We start from the raw sequence: 18023 nt of genomic DNA, 5'->3' as shown, positions 1-18023 counted from the left end.
CCCCCCTGAAACCCCCCCCCCCAAAAGTTGTGACCGGATGAGGGTTATAATCAGAAAGAAACACTGAAGGACCAGTTGGAGAAGTAAGAGGAGAACCGGCAGAGGACAGTCACAGAAGCCAAGGGAGACGATTTTAAGAAGAGTATAATCAACTATCAGAAGTGGCTTGACAGGCCAAGGATGAGGATGGAGTACTGGTTCTGGCCTTTAACTAGGTAGAGGTCATTAGAGACTTTGGCAAGAACGGTTTCAGTGGAGTGCAAGGGACAGAAGCCATATTGGAAAGTGTCTAGGATGAAATTGGAGGAGAGGAACTCCTGACTGATTGTAAGCAGCATGTTCAGTGATCTTAGAGATGAAAGGGAGAGGAAAGATGGAGCAGTATTTGGAGAGGCAAGTGGGGTCAAGGGTGGGCTTTTTTAGGATTGGAGAGACTAAAGCATGCTTGTATTTTGAGGGGGAAGAGCCAGAAGAGAATAGGAGGTTAAGGAGGAGAGTAAGGATTGGGAAAAATGTGGGGTATGAAGGAGATGGGATGATTAACTTAGGCATCTGTGATGGGAGAAGGAGGTGAGATTTGTAGGAGGGAAAAGCAACGCAAGCTATGAGGAGCGAGGATTAGTAGTAATAGTATCACATGCCACTGACAGCAGTAATTTTCTACATTGGCTCTAGAGCACAAATCTTTTAAATAATTTAGAAACTGATAATTTCGTCAGTGAAATACTAGTGTTTTATAGATCTGTCAGTAGAAATTCACTGTAGAAATTTTATTGGTGTGATGTTTTTCATTAGGGAGATATCCCCATGTATTGCCAAGAAATATTGAAAACTGCTGCCAGTTTCACACATGACCTGCAACTTTAAAGCTACTCATGTGTATTCTTTGTAGCAAGAACTCCAAAGATGTCTTTATAACTGGCATATTAATTGTAATATAAGTGGACCCTTTTTGTCTAATAACTGCAGGAAAGAATTCATGTCATTCTGGGATTCCAGTGATTCCAGTTACTTTATCCACAATAAAATGACTGTTGCGTGTCACAGACACCAAACTTTCAGAATATGCACACGGTTAAACCAAAACTGAAGACTGTAATGAAAAACAGGGTTTATTTTAAGAAAAAGACATATGAGAGGCACTAATTTTTACCATTCTTTTACTTTTATAATGATAGCACTGTCCCTCTTTCCTTGATGATTCAGTTCCTTCACTGTGGTAAATGACTTAGTCTTTGGTGTAGTTTATCGATTTTGAAATGGGATGATTTCCTTTTATATCAGAGGGTCAGCCGTACTGTTATGTGATAGATATAGCACATATAATTTAACTACTGACAGAGGATAATAAATAAAATATTAATGTTACTTGAGTGTAAGTTTAAATCCTCCTACTCTGTGTTAAAACAGGTACATTTTGGGCATATTAAACTTCAGGAAGTAATACTGATTTGTTGTTGTTTTATTAAGAGTAGTGGACATTGCCAGGGTTTATTAGGACAAGGGTATGAGAGTTATTTCTTTAATTCCCAGGCACCGTTTTTTGGCGGTGGAGGAGGTGTTGGGCCTTCCCCTTTGCCTGCCAGAGGACAGTATGAACACTACCATGCTATCTTTGACCAGATGCAACAGCAAAAGGAAAATATTAAAGTAGGTGAGGAGAGAGAAACCAGCTGGAGAGCAGAAATACGAAGTCGGGAAGCTGTTGAAAGGTATGACTACCTTCCATTAGAGTTGCATGTGCTCTGTTTTGATGAAAGTAATGAAAGTTACTGTACATATTTATCTACAGAGGAGTTCCACCTGGAGTACGTCCAGGATTTCCTAATGGGCCTGATGGTCATCACCATTTACCAGATGCTGATGCAATTAGGAAAAAAATCAAAAGATTGAAGGAGGTGTCTAAACAAGCCAATGCAAACAGGTTGGACTGTGATAATCTGTGAATGCATCCCTACGTGTTAGATTTTTGTCCTATGTTGTGTTTAGCTTAATCCTAGACATTTTTAAAAACCATCTTTATTCACTGAAGCTGTTTTGTCTGTTCATGTGTTGGTTTCTCACAGAATGTATAACCCTTTTAGAACCATTGGTGCCTTAGTTCCCACTGAAGATGGCCAGTGGGTTTATGTATCTTATCTTGCAGCCGATTCTACCGTTTCTTCCAGTGCTTATGGATGAAATCATTAGTAAATCTAGCTACTATATATGCTGACAACTTGTTCTGGTAAACTCAAGTTGTTAATGGTTGTTAAAAAATTAGTCTGGTAACTAATTACGAGCAGCCTTTAAGAGTGCTGTGCTTTTGGTTTAAAGACCCAAAATATAAACTACTAATGAAATGACAGCCTGGACTAACCCATAAGCCTCTTTTTTTTTTTTTTTTTTTTTTTTATAGTCCATAGTTCTCTACCAGCTGTCCTGGGGCATTCCCTCCTTTTCCCAACTCTTCCTGTTACCTGACCTGTTTGATTCTCTCGTGTGGAAGTCTTACAAAACTCACCACTAGCCTGCTTCCACTACTGTATTTCCAGTTGCTCTGCTTAAAGCATGTTGCTCAGGAGGAGACTTTGGCGGAGCAGGCTGGGGATGAGAGTAGCTTTCCAACACTGCTGACCAGAAATGGGAAGACCGGGTAATATAGCTAAAAAGAGGGTATGTCATTGTATGGTAACAATGTCGTTGAACTGTGGAAGAGTGCTGTCATTACTACTAAAATTGTGGGGGGGAAGAGGGGGTTTCTTCAATAAGTGTAAACATTTTTAAAACAAATGCCCACTCCCAAGTTGAGCTTCTTTTATGCTACCCTTCTTTTTCCTAGGTATGATCTGCGTGGTATGACCTCAAAGGCTATGTCTATACCACTCAGTTGTGACAGTGTCTTTTTAACAAGAACAGTGCTCAGGCACAGTTCATTAACCTAGTTTCCCTTGCCAAAGCAGACAGGGCGAAATCCTCTCCCACGTCTTTACCTAAACAGCTGCTGCAGGGAGGAAGGGCTGAAAAATATGTCCCAAAGAACCTAATTCCCGTCCAGAGATAAAACTGAGGGGTAGCAACAGGTGGGGATAGGAGGAATACCAGGGCAAAGATTGACTCGTTCTCCAGCGCAATCTTTAGATAACTAATTTTACTGTATTGTATTGAAAAATATGTGATTACCTAACTCAAACTATCATCATCCATATGTCTAAGGGGACAAAGTTAAGCTTGCACATGCAGTCTTAACTTTGCCTTTCTGGCTTTTCAGTCCTAAAATTTGTAACATTAATATCATATTATAAAATCTCTGTTTAATGAAGTCATTTACCATTTTGTGTATTAGCACATAATCACTATCTCTGAATTGTGGAAGACAGTCAAGACTATTGTTGTACCGTGACTGCATATGTTCTTCCAGGCCATCTGGCACACTATCTTCATCCTTGATGACTGGAAGAAGGGTGCTATTCTGCATCTGTTCAAAAAGAATAATAAGGCTGAAAAGAGCAACTACAGCAGGTGTTCTCAAACGGGGGTCGGGACCCCTTGGTGGTCATAAGGCTATTACGTGGGGTGTCATGAGCTCTCAGCCTCCACCCCAAACCCCTCTTTGCCTCCAGTATTTATAATGGTGTTAAATATATATAAATGTGTTTTTAATTTATAAGGGGGGGTCGCACTCAGAGGCTTGCTATGTGAAAGGGGTCACCAGTAAACAGTTTGAGAACTACTGAACTAGAGAGAGATTATGCTGTTTACCTTCCCTGGGACCAACTTTACTTCTGTCTTAATGTCTCAAATCAACAATGCACTTCATAGCAAGTGCTGGGATACTCAGTGCAGCTTTAGATCTGGGTGTTCCTTTGTTGACCAGATCTTTACTTTGATGCAGTGCTTTGAGAAGATGGTTGAATTTAATAAATTCTGTGCAACACTTTTTATAGACTTCAGTCAGACCTTTGATTCATTGCATTGAGCAAGTTTGTGGGATGTGATGAGGTGACTTGGTGTCCCTTGTAAGATCGTGCCATTGAGGGAAGAAGCCTATAAGGGAATGGAAATCTGCCTTTGAGTCAGTAGCAGATAGGTGGCATGGTTTTTTATCTCCACTGGAGTCTGGCAAGCCTGCGTTCTGTCACCATCGTTTAATATCTGCAGTGACTGATATACTCCTGGGGCAGTTCCGTGCCAAAAAACTAAAAGTTCTAGACACGGTATTCTTAAATTCTTCAAAATTCCACATTTTTTATTTTGTCAAAATAACACTATATAATCAGGCCAGTTTCAATTATTTTTGTCATTTATTTCAAAATACCTCTCAGCAACTGTGTCTGTAACAATACAGATACAAAAAATTTTCCCCAGCAGTAGAGGTAAAGAAACCAGTTTCTCTGCCCCACCCCCTCCGCCTCAGACCAGCAGAGGGGCCTGACACCATATCCCTCCCTCTCCAGAGCCCAACTGTGGGTTCCCTCCAGCCCAGATACCCTTACCCCCTAAAGCCCAGCTGCAGAGTCATCTCCCCTGCCCAGACACTCACATGCACCCCTTATACCCCAGAGTTCAGCTGTGGGCCCCCACCCAGCCCAGACCCTTGCATCCTCTCCCCACCAAAGGCCAGCCATGCCCCCCACCCAATGCCCAGTCAAGGGGGCCTCCCCAAGGCCGGACACCCGCACCCCCTAACCTCCAAAGCCCAAGGATCCAGAGGGAGAAGCAGCCTGATGCTGCATCCTGGACTTTTGTGGAGTTTCCTGCACGCTGCCTCCTTCCTTCAGGGGATGCTGAGAACTGCAGCTTCTGGGAACCCTCCAGCTCCTCCTCCCCACTAGCAAGCAGCCTCCAGCTCCAGTTTACACCCAGTTCTGTATTAACCTGCCCAGATAGGACATCAAGTATGTAGCAAGTGTCAGATATTTGGGCAGCATCATTGCAGGTGCTGGAGCGTGCTTGAAAGCCAGATGTGGTTCTTCTTTGAGAGCTAGTCCATATCCATATTAGTTGAATGTATATCCAGTGCAAGCACATAGAAGAAATTTCTAGTCAGCTGTATCTAATGGGATGATGCATGTGCCCTTCCCTTCCTTGTACACTTTGTGAAGGTGTAAAGGGTGGAACTTTCCTGTGAGAGGCAGTTCATTCTCTACCACCGGTGGTATTTGTTGGAACTACTCCCTCCAACAATTTTTTTCCTACAGCGATTTTTGCAGTAGTTAGTTACCTCTTCAGGATGCCTTAGAGGAAGAAGAGCCCTCTTCTTTGGTCGCTGGTGATGTTGCCTACTATGGCTGACCATGGAAAATCCCTGGGATTTAAGAACTGCTCATCCTGTGAGGTTTCTGTTCTGCCTTGGTGAGGGGCATGCTGCAGATCGCTGTGAAATTTGTAGGTCCTTCTCAAAGCAGACCCAGTACTCAAGAGAGGCACACCAGAGGGTGTTCATTATGGAGCAGTGATGACCCTGGACTCCAAGTGTCCAGGCTTTTGAAGTCCAGAGGGCTTCAACTTCTGCCCTGGCATCTGCCTAAGACTTTCCCAAGCTGATGCCTTCTTCATCCAGAAAGCATAGAGACAAGTTGTATGTCTTCTAAGGAGAAGAGGTGAAAATTACCCTCTCCAGATGTGACTGCAAGGCCTCAGACCACCAGCCTGTTGGTCATTAAATGTGTTTCAAAACTTAAAAAATGTTCCTTGAACATTGGAGCTTGTACTAGCAGAACAGAACCACACATACTAGAAGCTCTGGCAGCTGCGTCCGTGGTCATTTTAGTGTCTTTGGTACCAAGGCATCGGAGTGGCCACCATGGTACTGGGCAGAAGCTCTACTCTGGTACCAACCAGGCGTATCCTCACCTAAGACTACTTTACTAGGTCTGGCACCACTATACCTTTTAGAACTGTACCCTCCTCTGATTCCACTAAGGTTCCTGGATTCAGTAACCTTGTTGCCCCCATCTTTGGGCCAAGTGCCCCCTATGACTATGGGAGGAGCACCCCCTTTTTCAAGAAGTGGTTCCCTCTTGTCTTTTGATTTACAGGGAAGTTGCCAATCCTCTCCAGGCAGGTGTTGGGGCTCTGCAGTATCAGTTGAACTGATCTTGTTTTTCTTGGTGAATCTATGGCTGTTGCCAAAACCCAGTACTGATCTAGCCTCATACCAGGACTATTGGTGCCAACCCCTATGGAAAAGTCTCTACCGGTCGACATGAGCCCTTCTTCCAGTACACAACACTCAAAGCCCAGGGATGCAGACAGCGGCCCTTGAGAAAGAAATCTGCGGGGGAGAGGGGGCAACCTCTTTATTAAAACTCCCAGAATGACACTGACCAGGTAGCATATTTGACTTGGTGCTTGGGGGCAGCATATCAGTTATTCTATGTTCTTTACCCTCTCTTCCTTTTGGCAACTGTCTGTCTTGCTTTCAACAGGCCTGATCCAACATCTCCTCCAGATGGTTGTGTTTTGGATGTGGTCCAGAAAGGCTGTGCTATCCAGTTCCTTCCTGACTCTCTTCAGGGAACCCTCCCACAGGACTCTGCTTCAACATGAAGCACAGTCCCTTCTGGGTCTGGGTGTGATAGAAGTTCCCCCTCACTGCAGGGGAAGGGCGTTCTAGTCAAGGTATTTCTTTACTCCCAAGAAGTCAGGGTGTTCTGTCTGACTCTAGATGTCAGAGCTTTCAATACTTTTATGAAGCTCAAGTTGGTCTCCCTTGGATCCATCATTCCCTTTCTGGTCCAGAAGGGCAAGTAGTTTCTCTTGACATCGTGATTCCCCCAGTACATAAGTGTTTTCTAAGGTATGTGTTGAACAACAAACATTACCAATACTGGGATCTGCCCTTCATGCTTTTAACAGCACCTTGTGTTTTCACGAAGTGCCTTGCAGTGGTTGCAGCTCACTTGAAAAGGGTGGGCATTCAGATGTTCCCATACTTGGTTGAGTGGCTCGTCAGGGGCCACATGCAGTCTCAAGTTTGGACATACATCGTGTCCATCCTACACTTGTTCACTTGTCTAGACCTCTTTGGGAACAAAATGAAGGTTATATTTAAATCCTGCTTGATAAATAGAATTCACTGGGACTGTATTCAACACAGGTCTTGTGACTGCCAACCTGCAACATGACAGATTTCATATAAAATACTATATCTGCTCCCACCTGCAGTCCCCACCCCCTCACAAAAGCCTCAGGCTTTTGGTCCAGTGGCAGCATGTGTATTTGTTATCCCATACACTGGACTCTGCTTCTGGCCACTTGCAGCACGACTATCCTTGGCTTTCTGGCCAAGAAGATGCCATCCAGTCAAGGTTATCCTAGTTCAGAGCAACTGAAAGTCTATTCCCCCGGGTCATCCAGCCATCACCTCTGTTGGGCAGAGTCCTGCATCTTCCTCCTTTGTGACGGGGGTATTTCCAGATTGAACAGTTCCCTGACTACGCTGTTGTTCTCCAAATGATAGACTGTCTAAGTAGGCCTGATTTGCTTCTGTCGGAGATGGTAAACTATGTAATGCCAACAGTTAAGTTACCACACAGTTCTTTCTATGCAAGCACTTGTCCTCTTAAGATAAAATAATTACAGAGAAAACGTATTAAAAACAATAAAAGAACTTGCATGCATGCTAATAAGCTTACCAGAAATCACCCCCCTCCCCCAACTACAACCAGGACTTTGTTTTGTGGTTAGTCCTTCAAACCTCACTGAGATATTTTTTTTTTCTGTAGCTACAAGTTCATCACAGATTCAGCTCAAAACAAGCACCCAAATGGGCCAAAGATCTATCCCTTCCCTGATTGATGCCTCCCTTGGATCAGAGGTCCTGTCCATGTGCTGGATCAGAAAGAAGACCCTGGGTCAGTTTTAATTCAGGGTATTGAACCAACAGTCTTTTCATTGTCTGCTGGCCCATGAAGAATCCAGTTTAAACTAGCATATGCGACCCTCTCTACAAATGGTGGTAGCCCTCTGGAGGTATTAAAATCGATTGAATTTGCCTAACCACACCCACCTTTATTAGTTCCTGGAGGGCTGTAGTCCCTCTCCCCCTGGAAATATGTACAGTCCCTCAATAGTACATAAACACTTATCATTTTTAATACAATGAATTCCTAAAATACTTAAATTCAGCAAGGTTTATTCAAGATATTTGTCACAGCATCTCCGCTTGTCAGTCCTTCAGTCACTGGACTGGGGAAAGGACTAGTGCAACATTTGCAAAAGTTTTCTTTACAGCACCATTTCACCCTCAAGGACTATCATAACTGTTGCCTCCTTGCTTGGATGCGGGACTCAAATGGGGAACTTCAAAACTCAGGGCCTGTGGTCCATACAGAAAGGGCCCTGCACATTGGTGTTCTAGAACTCATGACTATACCCACAGCATGCACTGCCTTCTTTCTGGACATTTGGTGCCGATCTGTATTGGTGATGTCTGACAACATGGCAGCTGTCTTACTTATGCCAAGAGGTCATTTAACTCTGGGTTTTTGTCACACATTACTTTGTCAGCCATCTCCCAGGAGTGGACAACATGAGGGCAGATGGCCAGAGCAGGCATTTCTGTGACAACCACAAGTAGTGATGCCACCCGAGGGTCCTTCAGGACACTTTTAACCTTCTGGGGGATTCCCCCACAAGGACCTCTTTGGGAAACCAGAACAAGTGTCCCAGCTTTTTTTTGGATGCCTTTCTCCTCTCTTGAATAGAGGGCCTAAATACGTTCCCTCCCATCCCCCTGCTTCCCAGTGTTCTGCAGAAGATCAAGCAAGAGAAAACCAGGGTAATCCTTATAGCCTCGTTGTGGCTGAGGCAAATGACCTTTTGCACCCAAACATGAGTGCTCTCCACCTGGTAGCATGGATGCTGGCTGGCTGACACTAGTGGAGTTGGTCTGCTCACAGGACATTTAGAAAATCCCTATTAATAGCAGGAGAACTTCCACTAGGTCCATGTACTTCTTCAGATTTACAAATGGAGCTTTACAGCATCAGTCTTCCCCTCTGCATACTGGAATACAATAGATTCTGGACTATTTCCTGCACTTGAACTCTGGTCACTTGCTAAGCTCGCTACAGATTCACTTGGTGGCCATCTCTGCAATTTACTCACCTGTGACCAATTTTCTTTCATCCTCTGGCAAACAGTTTACTGAAGAGCATCTTGAGGCTATTCTCACTTGTCAGAAATCCAGCCCCAACTTGGGATCTTAACTTTTTCCTTTTGAAGCTGGTGGATGTCCCCTTCCAGCCTGTGGTTACATGCTCTTTACCCTTTCTTTCTATGAAATTGGCCTTCCTATTGACAGTCACGTCTGCTAGAAGTTGGAGAATGCAAACCCAGATAGCAGAGCCATTTTATACTATAAATCTTATACTATCATTCATAATGACAGTCTCTGAGACCACATCCCAGATTTCTTCCCAAAGTTGGTGTCTGAATTCCACACTAATGAAATCATCCAGTTACTTGTATTCTTTCCCAGGTGTCATGCTGGTAGAGCAGAGCAAAGATTGTGTACTCTAGATGTATGTAGAGCCATTTTATTATACCAGGACAGAACAAAATGTTTCTGGAAGTCACCCAAGCTCGTTCATTCTTACACGGGGAGTGTCAAAGGACAAGCCATTTCTATGTGGAGAATATTTAGTTGGATTGTCCAGTGCATTAGATCATGTTACCAACCAGTGGACTAGCAGTCACCTGACAAGCTGCATGCCCACTCCACCAGGGCACAGTCCACATCTCAAGGGAACCTTCTTTGAGGCTGACAGGCCAGGTGCCAGCGCATGTCAGAGTCTCGGGACAATTCACGTGTATGTGAACATCAAAGAAGTGTTAAGTGTTAGTGTGCATTCAAACTAATGCATTCGTATGTTAATAGAAATGAAAGGAGACGTTGATTATATTGTTTTCATCTGCCTATATCATGTAGTTTTTGCTGTTAAATTATTTCTACATTTAATTAAATAACTCTAGATCAAAGGAGAGTTAATGTAGAGTGTATTCAGGTGTTAGAATCGAAGTGAAACATGGGCATTGAGCAAGGCTGAAGAACACCAGATTGATGTTTGCAGTTCTTCTTGTTTGCATCAGCTGCTTTGTATCAAGTGGCAGGAGAAGATCAAAAATAAAGCCGAACCCAACAACTTCCTCCACTAGCACTGGTTTGGTTCCAGCAGCTTTCTTGTATGGACGTTTTATTAGATAGTGCAACACAGCTGAATTTCAAAGCATATGTATCAGAGTGCCACTACATGGCCAGCAACCATGTTGGGCATCAGGAGTTTCGGTGTCACAGTAAGCTTTCCAATGTACTGCCAAGATCACCTACTGCACTTTTGCCAGAGATTGAACTGGGTGGTGCTTGATCTGGAAAGAGGCCATTTCCTTTTGGGATTTGCCATGATGATGATGGTAATGACATTCACTGTTTTGGTTACTGTTTCCTATGCAGTAACTTGAGCCTTTGTGATGTAGTTAACGTTTTTCCTGCTGCACCCAATAAGTGGGCATCTAGTCAGCTACATCTGCCACCTTCGGACTTAATTTCTTCGAATTCCCCCTCCCCATTTCCCTCCCTCCCTCCCTCTCCCCAGGCAATGTCTAGGCTAGGAAAATGGATTGTATTTTTAAAAATGCTGGTTAAAACATGTTAGCTAACATATTTTAACCAGCATTTTTAAACACTAGTGTGAATATGACCAGCCAAAATATTTTAAAGGTTTAAACCCTGTCTACACTCGTGCTTAAAAACATATCCATTAAACATCGCATGTTAACTAATATTTCAAACATTACCTATTTTTCAAGTCTAGTTTGAGCCATAAAGATTTAAAGAAATTAAGACCAACCAGGGTGGGGAAAGAATAGGGTTGAATATGATTTCTTCTAGATCTCACCTTTTCAGAGTGTTTTTCATTTATAAATTGGATCATCTTTGGACTTAAACCATGATATTATCGTCAGAAATGTGTGAAATACTCAGTGTATTACCTATAAGCATTACACTAATTAACTTAGTAATAGTTCCCTTGTGTGTGATGGTTTCAACTAAAGGTGAACTGCAAGGGTATGAGAGTAGGATGGTTGGTTAAAGCAAGAAACTAGCTAAAAAAAACAGTTCAGTTGTATTTATTTTTAAATTAGTTCATACACGTATCAGAGTGACTGAAAAACCTTATGTAGTTTAACAGAGCCTTTCACTAGATCTTAAAACTGTTGTCTTTGTATCATGTATTCCATTCCTGTACCACACACTGTGGATGTAAATGATTACAAATTCATATTACTAGTGATATTTGAGTGAACCTTTCTGCTTGTCAAATATTGTATGCAATATATGATTATAAACAAGCTTGTTCTGCAAAAAGAACAGGAGTACTTGTGGCCCCTTAGAGACTAACAAGTTTATTAGAGCATAAGCTTTCGTGGGCTATAGTCCACTTCATTGGATACATAGAATGGAACACACACACACACACGTTGGAAGTTACCATACAAACTGTGAGAGGCTAATTAGTTAAGATGAGCTATTATCAGCAGGAGAAAAAAACTTTTGTCGTCTGAAACCACTTAGTTGACAAGAAGGTGTGAGGATACTTAACTTAAGGAAACAGATTCAATATGTGTAATGACCTAGCCACTCCCAGTCTCTATTCAAACCCAAGTTAATGGTATCTAGTTTGCATATTAATTCAAGCTCAGCAGTTTCTCCTTGGAGTCTGTTTTTGAAGCTTTTCTGTTGCAAATTGAATCTATTTCCTTAAGTATTCTCACACCTTTTTGTCAAGTGTCTGCATGGCTTTCAGACTACAAAAGTTTTTTTTCTCCTGCTGATAATAGCTCAACTAATTAGCCTCTCACAGTTTGTATGGTAACTTTTGTGTGTGTGTGTGCGCGTGTGTGTGCGCGTGCTTACTATATGTTCCATTCTATGCATCCGATGAAGTGGACTGTAGCCCACAAAAGCTTATGCTCTAATAAATTGGTTAGTCTCTAAGGTGCCACAAGTACTCCTGTTCTTTTTGTGGATACAGACTAACACAGCTGCTACTCTCAAACCTGTCATTATGAAAGGCGCTGAATTTAGCTGTATGGAACGGAAATCCATCAACTTCATGAAAAAACTCGTACAGATACAGACAGACATCATCTTCCTTTCCAAACAGATGGACATCATACGAAAAGGACTAAAGGTAAAAAATCCATTAACATCTATTTATCACACAGACTATGCTGAGAGATTGTGCCACACGCTCTCAAAGAAACTGCGGAACCACCTGATCAACATCCTCTACAGCAAACAGGGAAAGATTAAGAATGAGCTCTCAAAACTGGATACTCTCATAAAAAACCAACCTTCCACACAAACTTCCTTGTGGCTGGACTTTACAAAAACTAGACAAGCCATTTATAACAAACTTTGCTTCTCTACAAAGGAGAAAGGATACTAAACTACTACATGCCACAAGGAGCCACAACATTGGTTCCCTTAACCCATCCAACAATATTGTTAATCTTTCCAGCTGTACTCTTAGTCTGGCAGAAAAGTCTGTCCTATCTCAGGGCCTCTCCTTTTGTCCCTCCAGGCCCACGAACATGATACAGTTCTGTGGTGACCTAGAATCCTACTTTCGATGTCTCTGACTCAAAGAATATTTCCAACACACCTCTGAACAACATACTAACCCACAGAATCCTTCCTATCAACACTACAAAAAGAAGGATTCTGTGTGGACTCCTCCTGAAGGTCGAAACAACAGACTGGACTTCTACATAGATTGCTTCCGTTGACATGCACGGGCTGAAATTGTGGAAAAGCAAAAAGAAAAGGAGTACTAGTGGCACCTTTAGAGACTAACCAATTTATTTGAGCATAAGCTTTCATGAGCTGCAGCTCACTTCATTGGATGCAGCATCACTTGCCCCATAATCCCAGCCGTGCTGAACACAACGCCATCAACAGCCTCAGGAACAACTCTGACATCATAATCAAAAAGGCTGACAAAGGAGATGCTGTCATCATCATGAATAAGTTGGAATATGAACAAGAGGCTGCTAGGCAGCTCTCTAACTCCACATTCTACAGGCCATAATCCTCTGATCCCACTGAGGATTACCAAAAGAAACTATACCACTGCTCAAGAAACTCCCTCAAAAGGCACAGGAACAGATCTATGCAGACACATGCCAAGAATCCCGACCAGGGGTACTCTCTCTGCTTCCCAAGATCCATAAACCTGGGAATCCTAGACACCCCATCATCTCAGGCATTGGCACCCTGACAGCAGGATTGTCTGGCTATGTGGATTCTCTCCTCAGGCCCTATGCTACCAGCACTCCCAGCTGTCTTCAAGACACCACTGAGTTCCTGAGGAAACTACAATCCATCGGTGATCTTCCAGAAAACACCCTCCTGGCCACTGGATGTAGAAGCCCTCTACACCAACATTCCACACAAAGATGGACTACAAGCTATCAGGAGCAGTATCCCCGATGATGTCACAGCAAACCTGGTGGCTGACCTTTGCGGCTTTGTCCTCACCCACAACGATTTCACATTTGGGGGCAATATATACCTTCAAGTCAGCGGCACTGCTATGAGTACCCGCATGGTCCCACAGTATGCTAACACTTTTATGGAGGACTTATAACAAAGCTTCCTTAGCTCTCGTCCCCTAATGCCCCTACTCTACTTGCGCTACATTGATGACATCTTCATCATGTGGACCCATGGGAAAAGAAGCCCTTGAGGAATTCCACCATGATTTCAACAATATCCATCCCACCATCAACCTCAGCCTAGACCAGTACACACAAGCAGTCCATTTCCTGGACACTACTGTGCTAATAAGCGATGGTCACATAAACACCACCCTGTACCGGAAACGTACTGACCGCTATACTTACCTACATGCCTCCAGCCTCCATCCAGGACACACCACACGATCCATTGTCTACAACCAAGCTCTACGATACAGCCGCATTTGCTCCAATCCCTCAGACAGAAACAAACACAAGATCTCTATCAAGCATTCTTAAAACTACAACACCCACCTGCTGAAGTGCAGAAACAGATTGACAGAGCCAGAAGAGTACCCAAAAGTCACCTACTACAGGATAGGCCCAACAAAAAAAAATAACAGAATGCCACTAGCTGTCACCTTCAGCCCCCAACTAAAACCTGTCCAACGCATCATCAAGGATCTACAACCTATCCTGAAGGACGACCCATCACTCTCACAAATCTTGGGAGACAGGCCAGTCCTTTGCCTACAGACAGCCCCCCAACCTGAAGCAAATACTCACCAGCAACCACACAACAAAAACACTAACCTAGGAACCTATCCTTGCAACAAAGCCCAAATGCCTCCTCTGTCCACATATTTATTCAAGTGACACCATCATAGGACCTAATCATATTAGCCACGCCATCAGGGGGTCATTCATCTGCACATCTACCCATGTGATATATGCCATCGTGTGCCAGCAATGCCCCTCTGCCATGTACATTGGCCAAACTGGACAGTCTGTACGCTAAAGAATAAATGGATACAAATCTGACATCAGGAATCCTAACATTCAAAAACCGGTAGGAGAACACTTCAACTTCTCTGGCCACTCAGTAAAAAATTTAAGGGTGGCAATTCTGCAACAGAAAAGTTTCAAAAACAGACTCCAAGGAGAAACTGCTGAGCTTGAATTAATATGCAAACTAGATACCATTCACTTGGGTTTGAATAGAGACTGGGAGTGGCTGGGTCATTACACGTATTGAATCTACTTCCACATGTGAAGTATCCTCACACCTTCTTGTCAACTGTCTAAATGGGCCATCTTGATTATCACTACAAAAGTTTTTTTTTCTCCTGCTGATAATAGCTCATCTTAACTAGTTAGCCTCTCACAGTTTGTATGGAAACTTCTAACTTATCTGTGTATGTGTGTATATGTAGGTGTGTGTGTGTGTGTGTATATATATATATATATATGTATATGTATATGTATATGTGTATATGTATATGTGTATATGTATATGTGTATATATATATATAGTCATCTTACTATATGTTCCATTCTGTGCATCTGATGAAGTGGACTGTAGCCCATGAAAGCTTATGCTCTAATAAATTTATTAATCTCTAAGGTGCCACAAGTACTCCTGTTCTGTTCTTTTTGCGGATACAGACTAACACGGGTGCTACTCTGAGAGCTTCTTCTGGTTGGCTACATGTAGTTCTAGAGCCTCACAAAAAGGACGTTTATTTTTAGTTAGTTCTTTCATCATGCTTACAGCATACATTAAGTAATCTTTATGTGCACTAAAACTTCAAAAAGCCTGAACTATACCACATGGTTTTTGGAGTTAAAGATGGTTACTTTTGTAGTGGAACAAGGTTTATTTTTTTCTCTGGTATTGTATGTTGATCACTTATTTGGCTGTACACGGTGCTATTGGACACTAGATATGTACTTTGATTATGGAATTTATATTCAGTTTACTTGACAGTTTTCTAGGCATGAAATTACTTAGTCTTGCATCAAACAATAATGAAATTTGGGACTTATACTAACACTATTGTTTCCAGTGGCATAATTTCAAGCTGGTCTGCCAACAGAGAAAACAGTGTTACAGAGGGGTGATGGAACCTGACATTTTGCAGTTTGATATTACAGCCTTAGATAGCTTAGAGGAATGAGGGAGAAATGGAAACCCAACTGGAAAACATGGTGCAACCATAATTGATTCACTTGTAAAATCCTCAGGAATAAAACCGAAATATCTTTGCATTACAACATTATTTCATTCACCTTTTTAACATTTCTAATGTGTGATAAATCACCAGGTTGATACTGTACACATTGTACATTTTGTCATTTTTGTCTAAATTTGTACTTTTTTCTTTTAAAAAATTTTGTTATTTTCTATATCTTAGTTTCTGGCTGCTGCCTTTGCCATCACAACCATGTTGTCTTATTTTTAGTCTTTGGAAAAGTAGTTTCCTGTTTGGGAAAACACCTGTGCTGCAAAATTGTAATATAAGCTGACATGATTGAGTGATATAGCATTGAGGCAGAATTTCTTTATCTCACAAATCAGTTAATCTGAAGTGAACAGTAGTTATCAAACTTTACCACAGGATAGACCACATCTTAATCCCGAGATTCTCATACACCCTTTCCTTTCCCAGTTGGACTTGCATGCACCACCTCCCATTTGCAGTTGCATAACACCCCTTGGCAACTACAGCAATTGTGCTTACACATTAAAGTATTGTATCTTTGGCTGTCTTTTAATGAAGTTTAGCATCTGGAAATAAGGAACAGTCAGTGCCAAGTGATCAGCCAGCTGTCTGCAGACCATCTTCAAGTGTTCTATGGACTGATAGTGATTCACACACCACAATTTGAGAACCTCTGGAATAACTTCATGCTTTAGTAAAAATAACCTCACTAGCCAAGTTGTAAGACCCCACTGTGTGGATGGAAAACATTGGGGGTTGTAACTGCTTTTTCAAAAGTGGGGACAAACCAAGTGAGCTTCCTGTCAACTTCCTTTTGTGAAATGTCTGTGTTTTGTTTTTGGCTGGTAAAAGGTGCTATTAGATGGTGCCTTCACAGAATGCTGACTTCTTTGTTCTCCTGTTATTGTATGTAAATACATTCATTTTGAATGTGGCATTCAGAAACTTTTAATTGGCATATGTTCCAATTACTCAGGCAAAGAGGATGGGTAGCAGCAGAAAGAGCAAAACAAGTTGAAGAATTCTGGCAACGAAAGAGGGAAGCTATGCAAAACAAAGCTCGTGCTGAAGGACATATGGTATGGGATTTGGTCTTCATATTTATATTACTATTAATAATTGTCAGTTATGAATATACATCCTTTTGAAAAGTGAGACATAGTGTTTCATTTTGTCAAACATTTTACGTTCTGGTTTTATGATTAATAGTTGACATGTTTAAAAATGTACTTAACTTTTGCTGATTATCTTATTAGTAACAGTGCATTGGTGGAGTTTTAAAAATTTTATTTTGAAATTATAAATTTAAGTAGATAAGAACTGGAAAACAATTTTTACATTGATAAGTACATTTAAAATTAATTATGTGAACTTTGTGCATTGTTCAGCAGCTTGCAGTTTACGGTAGTTTATCCGCTGTGTCTCAGCTACATTCCCTTGATTTACAATAACCTATATGCATATTAAGTTATTTTTAAATTAAGTACATTAAAATAATTTTTACTTTAAACATATTATAAACACTCAACATCAAAGTTAAAATCAACAAATAGTTTTAACCTTTAATGGAGGTTAAAACTTTTGAACATTGGTATAACATGTAGATGAGTTATCTTTTTGTGTCCAACTAGTTGTTTCAATTATAAATGTAATACTACTTTGGAAAGTTTTTCACAATACTGCAGCTTCATTAAATAACTTATTTGCTTAGAATAGTTCCATTGTTCAGTTGAACGATGTTTGTTTGTTTTTTGAATAGGCAAAGAGATTTGTGTTTTCTAACACCAGTCCACACCACAAATACAGCCAAGTCAGGGATCCTGTTACAATATTGTTGTCCTTTAGACCCAGGTGGAGCTGGTTGCGGTCTTGTTGCAGTTGGGTCAAAGGGACAACGAAGTTGTAAATGAGTCCCCTTACTCCGTTATTACTGAATCTTAGAGTACTGTTTTACCGGCCACTTCTTCATTTCAGGGCTAATTTTGGTGCCAGTGGACAAATTCCTTATATATTTTCTCTGTTTCAATTTTGATGATTACTGCACTCCCCTTTGCTGATATGTAAGGTAGTGAAGCATCCTTAAGAGGCTTCTGTCAGTGTCTTTGTCTTAAGGTGGCATGAAGACAGATTACACCTTTCAAAACCATAACTCAAATCAACAAGTGGCCTTCATGACACACATGGTCTACATCAGTTTAGGAAAAGGCTCACTGTTCAGGGATGAGTTCAGTGTTTGATATCCATTCAGTCCTTGGCCTTGGTTGCAATTAATGTAGTATAATAGAGAAGAAATCA

The 18023-nt window shown here is 41.7% G+C and overlaps 1 protein-coding gene across 26 annotated transcripts in view; it reads left to right on the top strand.

Moving 5' to 3' along the window:
- NEK1 (NIMA related kinase 1) overlaps positions 1–18023 on the top strand; it is a 189364-nt gene that overhangs the window by 98773 nt on the left and 72568 nt on the right. For 20 of the 26 annotated variants that reach the window (XR_012158623.1, XR_012158624.1, XR_012158622.1 and 17 more), the window contains 3 exons: positions 1534–1712; positions 1793–1924; positions 16705–16807. The exons of 1 other annotated variant lie outside the window; for it this stretch is intronic. Coding sequence is in view for 21 of the 25 variants with exons in the window: in XM_073341591.1 (XP_073197692.1) it covers positions 1534–1712; positions 1793–1924; positions 16705–16807 (414 nt within the window). In the remaining 4 variants the exon portion in view is untranslated. Of the gene's footprint in view, positions 1–27; positions 1713–1792; positions 1925–7709; positions 8200–12060; positions 12180–16704; positions 16808–18023 lie in introns of those variants that run through there. 5 more of the 26 variants (XM_073341600.1, XM_073341596.1, XR_012158625.1 and 2 more) reach the window with 4 other exon arrangements.

Source organism: Lepidochelys kempii, chromosome 4 (genome assembly GCF_965140265.1).
Source record: "Lepidochelys kempii isolate rLepKem1 chromosome 4, rLepKem1.hap2, whole genome shotgun sequence".
NCBI lineage: Eukaryota > Metazoa > Chordata > Testudines > Cheloniidae > Lepidochelys > Lepidochelys kempii.
This window is presented reverse-complemented; position numbering and strand designations above follow the sequence as displayed.